Genomic DNA, 20,149 nt, shown 5'->3' with positions numbered 1-20,149 from the left:
CACCACAGTACCCTAAGAAATAGTCATTATTCCAATCTCAAAATATGTATCACACCTTAGAATACAGTGTTAATAACTTCCACGTTTCACCTCATAGTATTTGTTAGCAGTGATACTGCTATTAGTATTATTTACTGATACTGTATGAAGTACACATTTTCTTTGAACTAGATAATGAAATGGCTTGATAGGATGTATCTTTTGTTCTACAAACTTCTTATTGAAATCGATGAGACCAAATGATAGATGTACATAATTTCTCGAAGGTTGAATGGAAAAGATTAATAAAATTACCTTCTTTAAATTATCTGATGCTCTGTATTGATCAAAAATAAACCAAATAGAAATATAGTAACAGAAAAGGAAATTTAAAAAGTACACAGCACCATATGTAATTATAAGTGCCTTTTCTGAATTCAATCATTCAGTTAATTTTCATGCACCATCCTCTCCATATTCTCTAATCTCTATTCTATTTCTTTTGTCATGTAGAATTGGTTACTGCGTAATATCCAACTCTATTTTCCACATTCATATAAAGGATATTACATTTTAATAGCTATCGGTCACCAATAAATCTGCAAATGTTCCCTCACAGACAGTCCCAGCCACCGCTTTCTAAGCCTCCAGCCTGCAGAAAGACTATCTTTTAATTTTGGGAAGTTTGTCAATATGTACATGATATACGTTGAGAGGTTTTTCTCTTTGCACTTTGGTTACATAAACTGTAGAGCAACAATTCAGTACTCTGAATTGTACAATGAATTTAAAAGTCTGTAAATTATGGTATCAGTTGTGAAACTCCTTTTACACATTATTCCCTTTTAGTTATTCCTGTTGCATTCATTCATTCTTTCATACGTACAGGGGGGTGTAGTACGACAGAAAAGAAATAGCTGAATGTCAGACATCTCAAGAGAAGATTTAAGCTGCAGCTCTAAATAAATTAGCTTTTCTTGAAATTGTCATGTTTCTGCTCAACAGCTTGCAGAAGCTCCTTCATACTCAGAAGACCTAAGATAGGTGTCCACCACCCATTTCTGGTGGTGGTCGCCTGAACTGTAGATCACTGCCCTACTCACGGAGTTTGCTGCAGATAATGGTGAGAGAGAGGAGCATTCAAAGATAAGCTGAATTCGCCTATTTAAGTTTTTTTTCCCTTTCTCCATCTGCCTCTCTCTCAGTGTTAGGTATGAGGCTTGCCTTTATATTACCATTTATGTCCAATAGAGAACATGATCCATATTAGTGGATCTAACGAGATTCCTAACCTATTGAAGTTTACCAGAAATAAAGATACTCCATGGTAAATCGTTTTAAATCCACTCTAACCATATATTTAGCAACATTTGGAGGAATGAAAAAAACTCTTGCTCTTTCTCCTCTGAGCTATTCTGCACTCTGTTACTCGTCATCTGATATCTGCATCCCTTGCCTCTGGTGCTGGCCAAATAAGATGGAGGAGGTCCTTTGTTCAGGTGTGTATGGTGGGTTCTGAGGATCTCTCTTCTCCCTGCGCAGCATTTTGTTCTGATATAAAATGAAGGCAAAAAGCATGAGTCTAGTGAAGAGTTTTTCAATTCCCTGTGCCCCCTGGAAGTCCTGGGTAATTGCCTACATGCTTATGATGGGGCAAAAACTTTCTGGACAGAAGTCATTAGACCACTTGTTACTGACAGTTTGTTGCAAGCCACTAACTACTAATCACAGCAGATATTCTGTCTTTTTTCCATTTGTATAAGCTGAAGGTGTACAAAGAATAGCAGAGGAATGAGAAGAGGAGGATGCCACAGTCAGGCGTATGTATTTCCTGAACAACAGGTGTAGATGCATTTGCTTCTTGTGCTAGAAAAGCGCTTTCCCCACAAGGGAGAAGAATGATTATTGTGAGAGTTGCAGAGGTCTATGGACTCATTAAGGGTGATGTGCTGGGACTGAGAAAATGCAGAAGATTATCATATATCCATTGCCCAGTCCTTTACAGAAGGGTTCTAATCCCTTGTCATCTTCTTCCTGCGGTACCCTCCTTACCACGGGCTAAGACTCCTGCCTGCCTGATAGCAACAGTGGTGGATTGATGAGGTCACCCAGTTAAAGCCCAAGCACTTAACATACAGTGTCAATTTATGCAGTTATTCTTTCTCTTTTCTGCTTCCTTAATTAGTATTTAAATATTCAAAGTGAATTGGAATAGGTCGAACAGGAGCCATTAATGACCTGAATCCAGAATAGCATATTTATTGGAGTGTTCTTCCAGGGAGTGGACAAGTCAAAATATACCATCTCTCTCATTTAGAGGAGACTGCACTGAGGCTTCTCAAATCCCAACTGAATTGTTCTAACAACGATATTATTATTTAAAAGGGAACAACCTCTCTTTTTCTCTCTTTTTTTCAGCTTTTTTTTTTCAGTTGTATGACTAGCCTTCTGGTTTTAATATGCCCAGCCTTAAAAAGGCATTACACATTAAAGACATCACTTGATTTTTTTTTTAATGTGTGTGCTATTGGCAGAACAAGGAATGTTATGTACAAAATAACTATGAAATAACATAAATAACTATTTTTCATTTGAATGAGTCTGAATGGGCTAAGCATGTTTTTTGTTTTGTTTTGGAGTTTGGGGTTTATTCTTTTTTCCTTCTGGGGTAGTGAAAGGTATAGCTACTGAACTGTAAAATCAGGTGCCCGTCCTTAACCATGGACTCCTGTGCTTATTATGTCTTAAGGAGAGCTCAACTCACAAACACAAAGGGTATTTTATCTAAGCTGCCAGGACTACATGCTCATTCTGAAATCTGAAAGTCGCACGGTGTTCTCCTCAAAGTTGTCACAAATTGTAATGGTTTATTTGTGCTTGTGAGGCATTATGAGTCTTCAGATTGTATCTTCAGTGGCAACTCTGAAACCAGAGGAATGGTAAGAATCTCAGAGTTTTAGCTTTTTGGAATTTAGCAAATTAATTGTTGATATTAAGGTGACATTTATGATCTGATGGGGTAGTTCTGTGCATGAGAAAATGTGATATGAAGTCAGAGGTATATATGCCCAGAGTAATCTTTTTATACAAATGCGTATATAACTTTTCAAAGTTCCTATCTTCATTGAAAATCAATAGCAATCACAACCCAAAGCTGCAGGAGGCTCTAGCGAACACGTAGTGGTGGATTGAAACTGTATAGCCTTCAGCTGCACCCTCCACTCCTGTGAGGGATGTTGCCACCTCCAGTGCAGGGACAGCTGATCTGCTCGTGAATCTCCTGATCTACTGTAGCATTCATCTAAACTAAACTGACTTGGGTTCTGGTTGGCTCTAATACAGATAGTGAAAGTTGTCTTGTATTATATGAGTGTAAAAGTTCAGGAATTGATTTTAACCTATTGCTGAATGTTCCTTGTCAATTGTAAAAGTAAAACTTAATAAGCTCCATCAGGTGATTTCAAAGCCAAAAAAAAATACCTGGTTTTCTCATGTTTTTCTCATTCTGCTACTGGGCACCTGAAAGCCCCACTGACCCCTTGGGCAGGAGCTCTGCTTAACTTTGTCATTTTTCTAATAAAAAGGGGCATTGTTTCTGGCTGAACTGACAGATACATTGCCTATGTGTAGATCCCCTTATTCTCTACTGGTCTAGTTGTGTAAACCGCATTGCTGCAGGTATGGGGTGGAGGTTAGCACCAGTAGGAGATGGACAAAAATGCACACAACACCTGGGCACGGCAAAGCAAGGAACAGGCAGAGAAAAGCATCCAGGTAGCATCATGGGTGCTGCAATAACAAAATATTTGTAAGGGGGAGGGTAATCATCTTGATGTTATTGCCTCTTCTCTTTGGAGTCATGAAATTATGATGGTATCAATATACAATCCACTCTACATGGAATTATGTAGTAGAAAAACAATACCATCCTCAGAATTCCTCAGATAAACTCCTCCAGATGATTTTGTTTATATTGGTATCTAGGGACATAAAAATCTAATTTCTATTTTCAGTGGTTTGGGACATCCTGTCTGGTTTCTGCCAGGTGGTGTTGTAGAACACTTGGAGGCAGTGTGGACGCTCGGAAGATTACGTGCTTACGTGCTTACGTAACAGTAAGGCAGTACCCGCCCATGATGGGCGAGGCTTCTTGGGGAACTATATAGCCCTGTTCATTACACAATAAAGTGCCATTTTTGCATCCTCTATATTAGAGAAAGTGTACGAAATGGTCCTCAACGGCAGAGGTTGGGTGCCCAGTATCACAGCAAGTTGCTACAGGTGGTTCAGAAGTTGCTGTCCTGTAAATGAGACCTGCCGCTTCTGTGAGGATGACTCTGATATCATAAAATGTCTGTAACAACACTGGTGATCTTTCTTAGTCACCTGAATCATACTGAAAGTACCTGGATTGGGAACCTCTAGCAGTGTAACAGCATTCTTCTGTCAAATTTGAGTCAATAGCTGTCCACTCCCACTCCAATGAATGGAATTGTAGTGATTTTATTATATAACATCCTGAGATTTTAAGGGGAAAACTGACTTGGCTACATCAGCAGTCAAAAGCATGCAGCAGATGATAACCTTCTGGCTTACCTGAGTTTTGTCTCTGCAGCATTGCTCAGACTGATGAATTGCAGAAACTGTTCCCTTCACCAAAGAAGGTACATGGCAGACTGAATTTGAAAAGTTAGGTGTACTAAGTAGGAAGGAACTGTGTTTACATAGCAAAAGACCTAAAGGAATGATTCTTTGAATGGTAATTATATGTGTAATTCTGTATCTATATACACACATAGAGTTTTAATTGCATGTATTATAGCTGGGCAAGTATCTGTCATTCACATGTCCTTGGAGATATGCAGTGGTACTAATCAGATCTGTCAAGACGAGACAGTATCTTTCTATTCTCTCCTACACATCATAAACTCTGACTGGTATTCCCAAAGGAAAAAAATGCATAATACGTCATTTATGACCTGTTACATGCAAAATTTCTTGCATTTTGTATGCAGCAAGGTAACAAAATGCTACTGATTTTGAATTTGACTTTCGGAAGCTGGACTTATTGCTAGTTGACGTTTGGCAGATTTTTCCCTCCTGTCATGAAATATTTGATCTAAAATTTATGTTTAGAGACATGGAAGCAGTGATAGTTTAATAATATTTAAAGAAAAACAATGTATAAATTCTATCCTAGTAGATAGGCATTATTCATAAGCAAACAAACATTCTGTAAATAACACTAATTTTCAAATGAGTAACAAAACTCATGTAATACGCCTATCTGGTTCTGCTTATAAAACACTGCTGTGTACCTGCACAGCTTTCCAGGGCTTGAAGCAAGGCACTGATCAGTGTGAGGATGCTGGTGCTGAAGGAAGATTAAAAGGAAGCTTAAAGCTAAGGGAAGTACACGTAAATAAAATGCACTACATAATAAACAAAAGAAACGTAGAAGAGTTCAGGGTATGAACGTGAACACTCTACGGGTATGACAGATTAAGAGTTAGGGAATCAATCTCTGATACCAAAGTTGTCCTTCTCAGTTCTACAGGTGTATGTGAGACACATAAAGGTAATTTCAGTATCATTTTAGAGTATTGTTTTCACTTTCTACAGAAAAAGGAACAAAATCAATATTCATTAGCATAAGGTTTGGAATTCTTATGCCTTTTTTGTTTTTATAGCTGGGCAAATATCTGTCATTCACATGTCCTTGGAGATACGGGATACTACCTAAGGGTAGTAGATAGGGATATCTTAGGTAGTATCAATGTATCTATAGGTAATATCAAGGATCTAATATTTTCTTCATCTATTTCTTTAAGAATATCAATATAGTGAATCTCAATTAGAGGCTATATATGTGCTGTAACGGAAAATACATGAAAGTCTTCAACAGTCTTGTACCTGTAACCTGTGATAGTTTCCTGTACTCTGTATTCAGTGATAGTTCGTAGATACTCTGTAACCTGTGCTAGTTTCCAAACATGTATTTGCCATTCTCTATGTGAAAAGTTTATATGTTTATCTTTGTATAGAGCAGCTCTGTGCCTTTTGTTACCTCTGTCATCCAAGAAAATTATCAGCTTTATAAGTTATATCGTCTGTGACAGAAGATAGGTGATCTCAGGTTGAGAAGCAAAGTTATGAGCAAACCAGGCATCACCAAACTCCTTGACATTTCATACCTCTGTGTGGGTAAGGGTCTCTGAAATCACTGACATTAATACAGGAGAGTTGGTGTCATCCACCAGACTGGGAACATACGTACCTTGTCTTTGAATTTTTTAACGGTAACTTACAAGCAGATACTCTAAACTAAGCTAAGTGGAGATACTGTGCTCTTTGAATTTTTAACTGTGGAGTTATCAATATTTTCACTATTATTATTGTATATACTGGAAAACAAATACTCATGAATGTTGTTTAGATAATCAGCTTCTATTGTGAATAAGAGTAATTTGAGAACTTTCAAATGTGGTTGGGTTTCAGTTACCACAGTTTTGGTTTGTGTCCAGAGTTAACATTTCTTAATACCCCAGGAAGATATGGATTCACTACTGTTGACTGTCCATTAAACAGTTAACGTGTGTCAACTGTTTACTTAGATAATGTTTGTTCTCACTTTCCTACCAGCTTTCTAGTACCAAACCTGTGTTTTCTGGAATTAAGTCTGCTTTGGCACTGTAACTCTTGTTTCTTAGGAGATTATTTCATTAAGTAAAAAATGTCAAAAAGAAAGATACTTAAAAATCAGCTACAAGCCTCTTTGCATCTTGTAAGGATACTGGACATGTAAATAATTTGTGTTTCTATTAGGTGACATGGAGCGTATAGGTTCCTATTGCCATTGACGCTTGTCCTTGACAGCAGAATTCCAGCCAAACCTTGAGTGGCACAGACACATTAGCTCCATTACGGTTTATGGAAGTACACTTAATTGCATCTCCTGAGAATCTGGATGACATCATGTAACAAGACAATCCTTTGGAGAGTAATAATATTTTATGATTTCTTCAGTCACTCTCCTAGGTCTGTAGTTATTCATGGCAGACTAAAACATCTCATATTATAATAAAAAATGTTAGTCGTGGCTATTTCACCAAGTTTTCTCCAAATCAACTTTTCTAAAAGTGGCCCTAGGTCAGGAAAAACTCCTTCCAGGAAGCACAAGAGCCTGTCTTTAATAATATAATATTTACATTGATTTTAAATATTCTGATTACAAAGCTATTTGAAAACAACCCTCGCATTCTGGATTTTTAACCTCCAAGTGCTACAATCTGTTTCCTCTGCTTTGACTATCTGCCTAGGACGTATGTGTTCAACCACGACGATAATAGATGGTAAGAACGGATCCATACCCTCATCATCCATGAAAGTCGCCAAGAAATCAGTTACAGAAGACCTCGTGACAACGTTCAGCTCGCCAGCAGCATGGCTTCTTGTTGTTGCTCTGATTGTTACCTGGTCGGCAGTAGCTATTGTAATGTTTGACTTGGTGGATTACAAAGACTTTGCAGGTAAAATTCAGCACATTCTGTTTGACATCTAGTATATTACAATTTAAGCATTTATTAAGGTGTATTTTGTAAATATGCATGCCTCTCACCTTCTTGGAGGCAGCACAGCCTCTCTGCTGAGCATACCAGAGGAGGAGATACTGTGGCAAATGTCAGAACATACTAGTTTACACTTCCTACATCATTACAATGTAAGTCTCTTCATTTTGCAGCCCGTCCTCATCCTGGAAAATCTATGTGTTGACAGTAATATAATACATATATGAGCACGTATGGTCAGATTCCTGTTTTGCAATTTCTATGTTGTTATTTCAAGAAAAATAAAATTAATTATTAATTCACATTTTCTGAAACTTATTTTAAAGCCTTTCATAGTTGCCTTGAGTATTCTGACATCTGCTTGACAGTTCGACAACAGGAAAACTGCAAAAGATTGTTTCTAAACACGCTAAACCTAAATTCATCTTCAGAAACCATAAGCTCAGAGGACCGGATTCTTAATATTAGCTAAGACATACCCTTGTCTTCAATAAGGCAATAATTCTAGCGTAGTTTAACGCCAGGCAAATTGACTGAACAAGATCAAGTTTCAGGGTACATAAAAGTTTCAAAGTACTGAGGGCAAAGATGAAAATCAAGTGGGTGGTGCAAGGACTGGGTGGATGTCGAGGAACAAGAAGAAAGGAATGGGGAATGGAAATTACCTCACTGCTACTTGATTTTTATGCCTTGTATCTGGCAATGATATGTAATGAAAAATAAAGTAAATTAACTACCTATGTTTGTGAAGGGTGCATAATGTTCAGCAAGCCACTTTGGCAGTTAAACTTTTGTGAGGTAAACAGCCTGTAAGAGGCTGCGAAACAGGTATGTGAAAGAGAAAACAAATTATTAGCATTCTTTCTTGACTAAGAACTCCAGCTCTAAAGTTATCACATCTGTCACAGTATTTAACCGGGAATTTAAATTCAAACTTCAGCCTTTTAATTCAAAACAGGTTGTCCTGATGTTTCAAAGTTAATTTCCTGGACTCTTATTAGTTTTCTGATAAATCCATGCATTTTTGGTCCTGCTATACATCAATATTGATCTCGAGATTTACTTGAAAATCTTTTGAGACAGATAGATCCTGAAAGAAACTGACCAGTCTTGGATCAATGGATGACCCAGGAGCTTGAAATGTGGAGAAAATATCATCACAATCGTCTGTTAAATTTTTTGCTTCGCATCTGTCTTTGTTTTCAGAAGGAAGTCACTTGAGCCCCAGCAAAACATAAAGTTACTTTTGATCCTCCCAAAACAGGAATCAGATTTTAATTTGGACACCACACACCTAATGCTACACTGTAGATATCAAACAAGAGAGGCAAACCACCATATTCTGCTTTTAATTTTCTGTATTAACTATCAATCAATCAATCAGTCAAGTTCTCATTATCAATGAGCAGTCAAGAACCAAGGCATAACTAAGACTAAACTCTTAAATCAGGCAATTCCTGAACTGGCCGTCAGCTCATGTGTGCTTGATATAATAATCAGGGTAATGCTAAGCAAAGAGAATTCCTACTCAGTCTGATTTTTCCAGGTTAAAGGCGCTGACTTTTAAAATTTCCATGGAAATAGCTGACAACTTCATATAGGATGACCTGGCTGGTATTATTGATACTAGAGTGATTTTCACCATCTGACAGTTTGGCCCTTTGCCTCCAGTGGAGGTAATGCTGTCTTTTCCTACAGAAAGCAGAATCTGGGGCATGTTTAAAAGTGACTCCTTAAATCTAAAAACCAGTGATATTTTCTGTTAAGTTTGACACTGTTCATTGAACAACTGGTCCTGCATAAAAAAATTTAATAGTTATTTTCAGGACTGGAAGTATAGTTTTGCAAGCATAATTAAAATTAATTTCTTAGTTTTCAAATGCAAATGAAAGATATCAAAGAAATTATATTCAACTGTATATTTTTTGTCTGTAAAATACAAAATATTCAGTGAATTTTTCCTTAAATAACGCTTGCCTTTCATAAGCAATAAGCAAGGTAGTACATTCAATTTCATTCCTGTTTCTTTACGTGAAGTTCCATCAAGTTCAGGTTTAGGAAATGTGCATAGCATATGAACGAGACAGTGTGGGAGAATTCTACTCTGTTAGTCTAGAGAAGAGGACACTGAGGGGTGACCTAGGAGCAGGCTGCAGCTTTTCAATGGGCAGTTACAAAGATGACAGAGGACTCCGATCTATGGGGTCCCAGCAGAGATTTCCACTATATCGTGTGCCAGAAATGACAGTCTCCATAGCACTAGTAGTGACCATACTGCGCAGGACTGACTGCGGCAGAAAACAGGAGCAGTTCGACGCTGTAAACCAGGCTGGCAATTGTGCAGCTTTGGAATATACACTGACTTGTTCCCCTTGATTACACTACAGAGCTGCTATGCTAGCCTCTGGACAATAAAGGAAGTATTATGCCATAAACAATGAGTTATGTCGTAAATAATGAGTTACTAGATTGCACAGAGATTTGTGGAGCTTAGTAGAAACACAGCACATCAGCAGAGCAGGAAGTATTTTTGACTTGAACTCCACTGTTTTCAATCATTGTTTTCTTATTTAAAGAATTAGCAATTTTGCTCTCATTATCTTAAAGGCAAATAATTCCCCAAAGACATAAAGTATTAGTACATGTATTTTGGCTTTTATGTATTCTTTTAATTTATCAGTATAAACTTTACATTGCCACTATGCTTAGAATGCCCAGCCATAGGTTTTGCTCCTTGTTTACTGTGGTTTCATGGTTTTTTTAGAAGTAAGTTGTTAAGTTTGTGTGTTTTGACAATTTATATTTGGCAAAATTTGTCCCAGAAATAACTATATGTGAATGAGGTGTTTGGTTTCATCCTAAAACAGATGTGTTTTATTACTTTTTTGTGGGCCCTCTTGATTGAGTACATGAAAGAAACCTTTAGAACTGAGGGAGGCTGAGGGAGGGTAATGCTTGTGATTTAGATAGCTGAAGTTAGATTACATGAATTTAAACTCCACTCTCAGAAAGGTTTAAGATACATTTTGTGTAATTTTACACATCCAGAACAAGATTAGTGTAAATTTGATAGTACTCTGTAGTATTGAGGAGGTGCTGTCTATGATATAAAATGTTGCGGGAAGGCCCTGGTTTGGGTCACTCGTGTAAAGCTGTGCCTCCTGGTTGGTTACGTGTCAGCTTGTTCAGAGGTTAGGACAGAGGTGGGATCTGAAAGTCAGCTTCGACAGCTGATTTCAAAGAAAGCATAAGACAAGAATTAGATCGGTGCCGAAAGATGCGCTGCTGTTCTATCTACACAGAAAGACATTAAATTTTGCAGTGTTTCACTTTAGTGTGTTATGTTCATTCCTTTGAGGAAAGAAAGGAGAGCTTGCATTCCTATCATGTTGTACTGTACAACTACAAACATGACTGAAATATTTCTCATGTGGAATGAAGGTGATATGCAGTACAAAAGCCTGAGAAAGAAACTATGAATCTCATGCAGTACGTAGGGTGTATAAAGATGCAATTAGTAGGGTACCACAGTGGAAGGTCTCTTATACGTTATCAGTATTTTCAGAAATGCTGAAGTAAAATCATTTTTGTCTGATACGTGCTTTGTAACAGTTTGTTATTACTACCATACTTTGTGTTGGAGAATATACCTTTTTAATTGGCTTCATAATTCGTGAATGTATTTCCCGCATTGCTTGTACACATAACTGGATTACTTATTTTAATTGGTAAATGTCACTAAATAATTTAAGATTATTTTAATCCTAGAAATTGATTGCCCAGGAATCCACTTTTGCTAATAGGCTAATAAAGTGCTCAGATTTCCCTGCTGTCTCTGTGACCAATTACAGCTAATTAACATCACCCTAAGATCTAGAGTCTTCAATATTCAGAGCAAACTGATAGTGATTTAGCCGCTCACCTAAAGGCCAGACTAAAGCAAAACTATTGAAATCTCACCAAATCTATGAAATCTAAAACTGTCTACAGAATAATCTAAGTGAAAATACAGAACACACACAGAGCGCACTGAGTTTGCCGCTTTATCATGACTGCTTTCATAAAAGAAAAAACAGCAGGCACTTTGTGGTGGATAATTCATTTTGCTCAACCATAGAGAGGCTTTTTTAGAGACCTGCAGCAAGGATATTTTCTTTAATTTTGTGTGTGTGTGTGTGTGTGTGTTTCCCTTTTTAAGTTAATGGCAAAACATCTGGACAAATTGTTGTGGAGTGTCCCACATCAGCTTCTGACTAACACAGTCTTAACTCACCTTTTCCCTGCCTTAGCTTTTGGTCACTTTTACTTTCTTGTTGCCACAGAAAGCTTTTGGCTGGGTAGTCAGAATGATATACCTATTAATACTCTCCAGTAGAGGAAACCAAACAAACAAAAATTTAGGAAACTTACTGTCACTTATGAATGTATTTAACACTGTTTGATTTGACAATTCAAACTTTATTGCTGGTATAAGGGAAATCAAAAGAGTTGGATTTTAGAAGCACTTAATGATTAACAAAAGTAAGAGCTAGCAAGTGATTTAGGAAGTGAAACAACTTGATTACAAGATTCACACTAACTTACTATGCGATGCCTTAAATCAAAATATGTATCTACAGACACAAGACATACAGACACAGATACAAGCAGAAATACTTGAATCCAGAGCCCACTCTCAAATGCACAAAGCAAAACACCTAAACAGGCAGAGAGACGGGAGAAAGAGTCCAGCCTGTAGTCAAACTTTCCCTCTTTGAGTTTAGAATAAATACTCACAATGCATCGACATTACTCAACAGGCGATGGCTGAGCCTTGAGGAGTTGGCTCTCACCCAGGCCTTGTGTTAACCTCACTGGCAGAAGATCCTGAGAGGTGGCCCAGCTTCAGGGAAGTGCTGGATGCAGCCCAGTGTGATCCATGAGAGCTCAAAGGGTCTCATTTTCGATTGTTATTTATAGGGTCCAAGAAAACTGACTTTTGTCAGGTACTATTCCACTTCAGCCTAACTCAAATGATGTAATGTTTTGGTAGCTCATGTCTAGAACTTGCTAGATCTTGAGGTCCTAGCATTCCCCCTTCTGGCCATGACCAAGTACAAGTGTACCAGGTTGTAAGAAGATTCAGGATGATAGGGAGGAGAGTAGGAACCCAGTGTGCTGAGGGAGCACCTCAACCACCTGGTCCACCGCAGTATGTAATTGTTGTTACTGTCCCCAGAAAAGAGGGCAGGAGCCAGAAGTGTTAAGAGGGGCTTGAATACTCTGGTACGCTCCCTTTCCCAATGTGCCTTTGGCTTTTCCAATAGATTTTTGTGAGGCCCAGAGGGGAATCACATCCTGTATCAAGCAGCCCAGGAGTGGGGGAGAATTGTACCACCACAGATGTACCACATGAACATCTGTATTTTGGATAAAAAATAGAAAATAAAGAACAGGACTCCAAACAACTCGTACTGTATAACTGACAGATGGACATGTTTTTCCCAATGTCCTTCATGATACAACTATAAAGTGCAAAACCTTTTAGGAGCAGAGTGTTTTTTCACTGTCTTTTTTTTCACCATCATTTTCACTGTCTTCCACAAAGATAAAAACAACTAAAGGATTTAAAGTCAACTCCATTTTAAAGAAGAGCTGCCCAGGTCACGTCTTATTTCCCATGTTTCACTTGGCAGTAAACATCATGGCTGAGTTGTAAACCCCTAGAAAATGAATTTATACTGGAAAGAATGACAGCCTATGAAGTGCTGCAGTGCTCCAAGGATTGCGTTCATCCCAAATGGTCTAGCACATACCAGGTGATGAGTCATGGTAGATCAAACTTCATGAGGTGATGTGGTTGAAAATAAGAAATTTCAGAAACTGACTCAATGAATAGAGAAGGAAGTAAGACAAATGTCTTGCATGCTTAAATGCGCTTCATGGGATACAAAACACAAACTAAATTTCCAGCCCATAATGGTATGTGTGAAATTCTAATTATAAACAAACAAAACCCCCCAGTAATTCATTGTAGTAACAATTTCGATAACGTAATTCTTTGGTTATTTGCTGTTGAAAAAAATCAAAATAATTCGACTAGAATCGGCGATATGTATTTTATTCTTTTCAGCAATAGAATATGTTTGTAACTTGTGAAAAAAACTGTGCCTTATTTAACTATGTTTCTACATTACTCTGATTCATACTGTATTATGTCACATCTACCATGTGTAGTTTTTCTTTTTAATGAACTCCAATTTTTGCTTTATAACAGCAGTCCCACAGAGATTTAAATAACTCTTCACTTCACTCCTTAACTGCTACCTTTAGTCGAGAACAGCTGAGGTTGTTCATTATTGCTAACCATGTTTTTTCCTCTTTTTTTTTATTGGCCTTTCTGGGGTTCATCCTGTTACCATCTGCTATAGCCACCTATTCACAACGTTGCGATGATCCCTGTTTACCACCTGGTAAAGACGTTCTGCCTGCAGTGTTCTGAGTACACGTGTGTGAGTGCGTTCTGCTGGATGGCAATAACAAAGCATGGGCACTAGTGGAGTGCCAGGGTGCAGCAGCACTGCTTCAATGCTAACCCCAACTCCGGCTGGAGCGACAAACCTCATTGCAATAGCCTCCTCTGTATCTTCACGTTATGCTTGAAATAGCTCTGTCTGCTAAAAGAGGCACTCTCTCAGTCAGGGGATTGCCAGGAAATGGTGTCAAGCTGAGAGATACTCATTTCAGCCTCCTAAATGCCCTTTAAAAATGCCTTTGTTTGACAGCAATGCCTTTCTAATCTGAGTTTAACAGCACTGCCTTTCTAATCTGAAGAGCTGTGTTCTTAGTCAGAAGACTGAATTCTTAGAGTGAGAAAAAATAAATCTTCAAATTACTTTAGATAAAATGTCTGTTCATTTCAGAAAACACCACCTAATTAGAGTCTAATCCATATTTACACTTCAGTGATACCCACCAGAGTTTGTCCTGCAGCTTAGTGCTGTAAGCATGACAAATATGTTAGTCTATGAAATAGAAAGATAAAACCTAAGGACACCTATACTGACAAACTGGACTAATAATAATGGAACAATTCATGTGTGTATTGAGTTTCATATGTTACATACTACTCCTCAGAAGACACTGAGCAGTTATGAGCTACTGCTGTTAATAAGAAATCCTAAAAATATAGAAACTTTCAGATTAAAATACAGGTCACTCTATAAAAGAATATTTTACTAAAACTACGAAATGTTTTATTACCACGAACTAGTGTTAGGGTTTTGCGTTTTATCAAATTTGACAGAAAATCTCTGTCTTCATCAGCTGTACCTTGTCAGTATCAATGAATTAGATTATATCTCATAGATCAATCTTTACACCAGGTAATTACCATAATTTGTAATTTAATTGCATTCAATTCACTGGAGTCGAAATATGTAATTGATGAAAATCCAACAATTATTAAAAAAATCACTGTATTTCATTAAAAATCCAACACCACAACCTTTAAAATATCTTGAACTTTGAGTACTCTGATTACGTATTCAAATATTTGACAAGCAAAAAGGTTTGATAGGAGACTACATTCCCAGCAGAGTTATTAAGGCTGGAATAATGACTGAAGTGATTTGCACAGATAAATCAATTAGTCACATTTTGTTGTGTACTTCACGGAAATAAATGACACAGACCACGAAACATAACCAAATTTGCTTGAGGCTCTACCACAAATCATACCATGTGATTAATAAATTCCTATTTCCAAAACCCCCTGTTAAAAGGACCCACTGGGGGGTGTGGGAGGCGGGGAAGGCAAAACTTTTAATTATTCTCATAGCGGTGAAAGTGTCAGCACAAGTAGAGACAAACTTCTACTGAAGTGAAAAACATCTCTTATACAGTAGTAAGGAATAAAAGACTATGACAAAATGAAGTGTTACAGGAAAGCATTGTTAGTGGTACTGGTGCTATTTAGGAATGCAAGTAATTTATTGAGATGAATAGTTGTAATGACCTGGAATTAATTATGAATGTAAAGTTACAAATCTAAGTGCCTAGAAACAGTGTACAATGACAGAAGGATTTAAAAATGAAACAGCTTGACTGATGGTAGGATCTATGTCACATACCTCAGTCGTATGAAACTAAGGTGTCATTTCCATGCTAATTTTTCAGGCTTCCTTTCCTTCCAAGTCAATGGAATGGGATGGGCAACTTTGGAATTTATATGTAACATCCCATATAACATACGCTAGCAAGAGAAGTTGAGCTTAGTTTTAAAATAATTTGTGTTCTAAGGTCGGTTGAGAGATGAAAAGTTGGACAAAGGACAGTTAATCCAGTCTGAATCTGTTGAATCCAATACTGTTCTAGAAAACTTCACTGTAGTGTAGCCTTGCAGGACATCTGTGAATAAAAATTATCTACATGACACCAACATTTCAAGCTCAAACTTTGTTATGGAAATCTGCGTTCCCTGAGCTTCCCTATTGAAGCAAGAGCATGTAAATCTTCTGGAAATGGTTATCTTTCTTTGCATGTGTTTGAGGTAAATGGCATCTTTCTCTCTACTTGTTACTCCAGGAATGGTTTTACGTCCTTTGTTTCTTGTGTGTTTTGTTATACCAGGCAAAGAACCTGCTATTATCAAAGTGGTGGGGAAAGTTAAAAGCATGGATTTGATCAGTAGTTATTTTCACTTCAGCATTACCTCGTGTGGTGTTCTTAAGCATTTTAAGACACATCGTTGCTGTTAGCTCTACTTTTTAATAACAGGAAATGCAACAGAAATTATGCAGAAGATCTATGCACTAGGAGACAACATTCCAGGCCTGTGTCACTTGCATCAGAGCACAGGTGGATCTCACAGGATCTGTTCGTACAGAAAATTTAATTTTACAAATACCACTGAGGTGTCTTCGACACAGCACCAAACTGATTTTTCTAAACTTTTTATGATAAACAGGATTTGTAACTTGGGCTTGTTAGTGTAGGCATGACTGAAGAATTCTGCTTCTGGATACTTGCAATTTCTAATCCCTTTTCATACTTTGCTATGAAGATGTTATGAATTATTGACCAGGATATGACATTGAGGGGTCTGATTCATCAGCAAAATCTTGGGATGATTGGAATAATTTCCTCTGCTGTTCATCTTTCTCTTCTCTGAGCATTTCCCTTGCCTGCCCAGGGGGACAGCTCTGCTACTTCTTAAGCAGTTCTTGAACTGCTAATTGATAGACCAGCATATTAAAATAAATTTACACCAATTGTTGTTTAGTTTACAGCTATAGTCCCTGTGGCTGTAAAAGCCTGTGGCTGTAAAAGCAACCGAGCCATCCCTAAGCAATCAATGGGTAAAGGGTAGATGTAAAGTGGGTGAAGGTTAGCCTGAGTGGAAACCAAGGCAGCTGTCCAAAGGTAAACCATCTCTGCCTGTGAATCAAAACCTCAGTTATGCTAAAACCCCTCTGACCATGTCCATTCTATTGATCAACTTGGACTCCTTAGCACCTCTACATTGAATAAAGCGCAAATGACATCAGGGGTTAGGTTGTAGATTTACTTTTTAATAGCCTAAATACAGGTATAAGCAAAGTAAACATTCCCGGTTCTATTTCTCAAACTTTCTGAATATAATAGTGTGCATAATAGTACACTAAATGAAGAGATCATGTGTATTTCTTTACAAGTATGTAATTTCATCACGGCACACGATTTATTTGATGTGCTTCATTGTTCATGCTTCGTTTGATGTACTTCATAGTAGCATGTATCTATGTAATACAATCTTCAAAAACACATTAACCAAAATATTTCTTTGGCCTACATTATTAATAAGTAGATGCAAATTAATAGAAAATAACTCTCTTTTCTGATTAATTAATTAATTTATGGATTAATTAGTTACAAACAAAAAGGAATTATTTAGTGATACATCTATATTTCAAGTTGTTACTTGAATAATTAGTTATAGCACTTTATAAAATGACTGTTCATACTGCTGCCATCAAAGAAGTTGCTTCAAGCCTGCACTTTGTCTGTGTTTGTAACCTGCAAGTCCACGTGTGACTATTTCTGATTGCTGCTGAGAATTGTCTTGTGAGTCAGAACACTGCAACCAGAAGTAGTCCTGGAGATACTTGTGTTTAACTTTCAACTAAAATATTTGAATACAAAAGGATAGTGGTAAACAGAGATATGGTTCCTATCTTGATACTGTTAAACTCAGTGTAAATACTTCTATTGAAACTCCTGGGAGTGAGACTAGGCTGACTACCCAAGTCCTATTTGTGATCTACTTTCAATTGTCTACATTTGTGAGAAACCACACAGAGTGGGCAATCATTCAGTCTACCATTTCAAGTACAGGGGACAGTAACATAGACTAAACAAGAGTTCTCCCTCTTCCCAAGCAGTGTTTGGTACAGATTTCAAGAAAACAGAAGTTTATACAGGACAGAAAGTTCAGAACAAATGCTCTGTCAGAGGCTGGAGAGTTCCTCTGAAATGCTGTGTCAGCATAAATAGGGTGAAATCTGGTGAAATCACAACTGGAAAAATCTTTAAGAGAATACCTGTATTACCCAGTGAGAGTTGCTCTCCCTGGGTGTGGATACAGTGGGGAGCAGGAGCCTCAGTTCCAAGAGACATCCCAGGAAGTGGAGCACATTAAACTGCATGCCTTCCTTGTTTGCCAGCTTACTTGCCTACAGGAGCAGTAAGCCCAGAACTATGTAAGTTGGCAGATGTGCACAAGTATATGTGAAAGAAACTCTAGAAAGGTTGTAGGAGAAGAACCAGATACACAGGAGTATGTGTTTGAAAGTAGCCGTCTCTGGGTCACAATTTCGATTTGCATCCCCCTTCATTCTGGGCTCAGGATTTTGGCTTGATACGTAGCTTTCTTCTTGCTGTGTTTTATCTGTACTCCATGGCAATAATATGACCTGTCTGTGTGGCTAAGCCAGGGCTCAGCAATATCCTTGGCCAGGACTTCTGTTAAGGAGGAGGCTCAAGGAGAGAAGTGACATGAGAAGTGGGGCACAGTCAGCAGTGAATCCTAAAAATCATCAAGAGACAGAGGACTTGAGCCAGAGAAAAACTGGGCTGAAAGGAAGCGACTATCCAACATGATTAATATTAGGTTGGATCAAAACTATATTTATACTTTGTCCAACCAAGCCTCAGAAGAAAAGACGGAACTAGGAGCACAGTATCAGACCAAATTATCCCCTGGGTCCTTAATTACTCTGCAAACAGCAGGTACAGTAGGATATAGTTTGTATCTGTCTTACACAGGAGGGAGTGCTGTCCTCAAACCCTTGAATAGTGAAAATTAACATTCACAATCTTTGTTTCTGTTAAGGGAGGTAGTATAATTAGTTCTGTATAAAATTAGTATTAACTTTAATCACTGAAGGAGTATCCCTCTTTTAAAAACTGCTTTTGTTTTAAACTCTGCACTCAGGAAGATCTGTTAACAAGCTCAGCACAGAACCTCTGAGAATTATTCATCAGACACTGGAAGAAACGACTGATTGGCTTTATGGCTTTATTTCTTTACTGTCTGACATCGTATGGAGTGATGATGATGACAGTGATGAAGGTATGTAAAGACTTCTGTAACTGCTCTGACTGCTGTTTTACATGTATTATGTTGGCTTACTCAGCCTTTAACCTCACAAAGAAGGTCAAACAAAATGAAAAGTGAACATTGTTGCTAATAAAGCATCCACTGGCTATCCCAATCAGTAAATTGGTCTCTTTGATAGCTTTTATTTCTTGTTTAATGTACCATTACAGAAAATCTGTCAGAATTAAATATTACCATTAGTACATATTGAAGTAAAGAGCATTAATTTATACAAGACTTCAAAGCCACAACCAAAATATGCATCAGGATATTGCTTCAGAGAGTGGCAATAGCTATTTTCTTTTAACCAGCAAGAATCTAAAGAACCCAAATAAGCAGACAAGATAGACCAAGAAACTTTGTCTTGATATATTGATGATGGGACAATATATTGAAAAAAAAAAAGAAAAGAAAAAGAAAAAGGAAACAAAAAGTAGCATTTTGGCTGAATTGAGAGGATCTTGGATGGCATGTTGCAAATAATTCAGTTTACTAGAAATTGTCATACTGCCATTACTGTAACATTCTTCATCTGGTGTCATCTGATAAATGAAAGTAAATTGCTAACATTTCAAGTTTGGGAATAACTATCCTACTGCAATTAAAAAAAAATTGTTCTCTGGTATGGGCAGAGCAGGAGCTGATTGTCATATCACATAGTATTCGTCATTGTGACAAGCGATGAGTGTAGGAGTGACATCTTCATTTCACAGTAGTTTATATTCCATTTGGCTATACTAGAATTTAATTAAAAAGCAACATGTACTGAAACTGGCTTCTAACAGTTTATTCATAAGCTTGAGATGTTACCAAATTTCTACCTTTTAAATGTGTGCATGGGCTTTTTATATTAGCATCATGCATGAATATTGATACATAGAAGTCTGTGGACTGGACATGCTGTTCTGAATTAGGATTTATAACTAGCAGAAAGCAGAGAAATAGAAAAGGTGAAATATGGAGAGCTTCCTAAAATTTGAACAGT

General features: G+C 37.5%; 1 protein-coding gene across 1 annotated transcript in view; it reads left to right on the top strand.

Annotated features, from left to right (window-relative positions):
• The window catches only part of LOC104493143 (triadin-like), a 41,100-nt gene extending 21,948 nt beyond the window's left edge, over positions 1 to 19,152 (top strand). The window contains exons 2-4 of the mRNA XM_010135771.1: positions 7,299 to 7,508; positions 13,958 to 13,999; positions 19,000 to 19,152. Coding sequence (XP_010134073.1) covers positions 7,299 to 7,508; positions 13,958 to 13,999; positions 19,000 to 19,145 — 398 coding nt within the window. The 3' untranslated portion in view covers positions 19,146 to 19,152. The remainder of the gene's footprint in view (positions 1 to 7,298; positions 7,509 to 13,957; positions 14,000 to 18,999) is intronic.
• The last annotated feature ends 997 nt before the right edge of the window (positions 19,153 to 20,149 follow it).

This window comes from Buceros rhinoceros, unplaced genomic scaffold (genome assembly GCF_000710305.1).
Source record: "Buceros rhinoceros silvestris isolate BGI_N320 unplaced genomic scaffold, ASM71030v1 scaffold2375, whole genome shotgun sequence".
In the NCBI taxonomy this organism is placed as follows: domain Eukaryota; kingdom Metazoa; phylum Chordata; class Aves; order Bucerotiformes; family Bucerotidae; genus Buceros; species Buceros rhinoceros.
The sequence above is the reverse complement of the archived record's forward strand: the minus strand, read 5'-3'. Positions and strand labels throughout refer to the sequence as shown.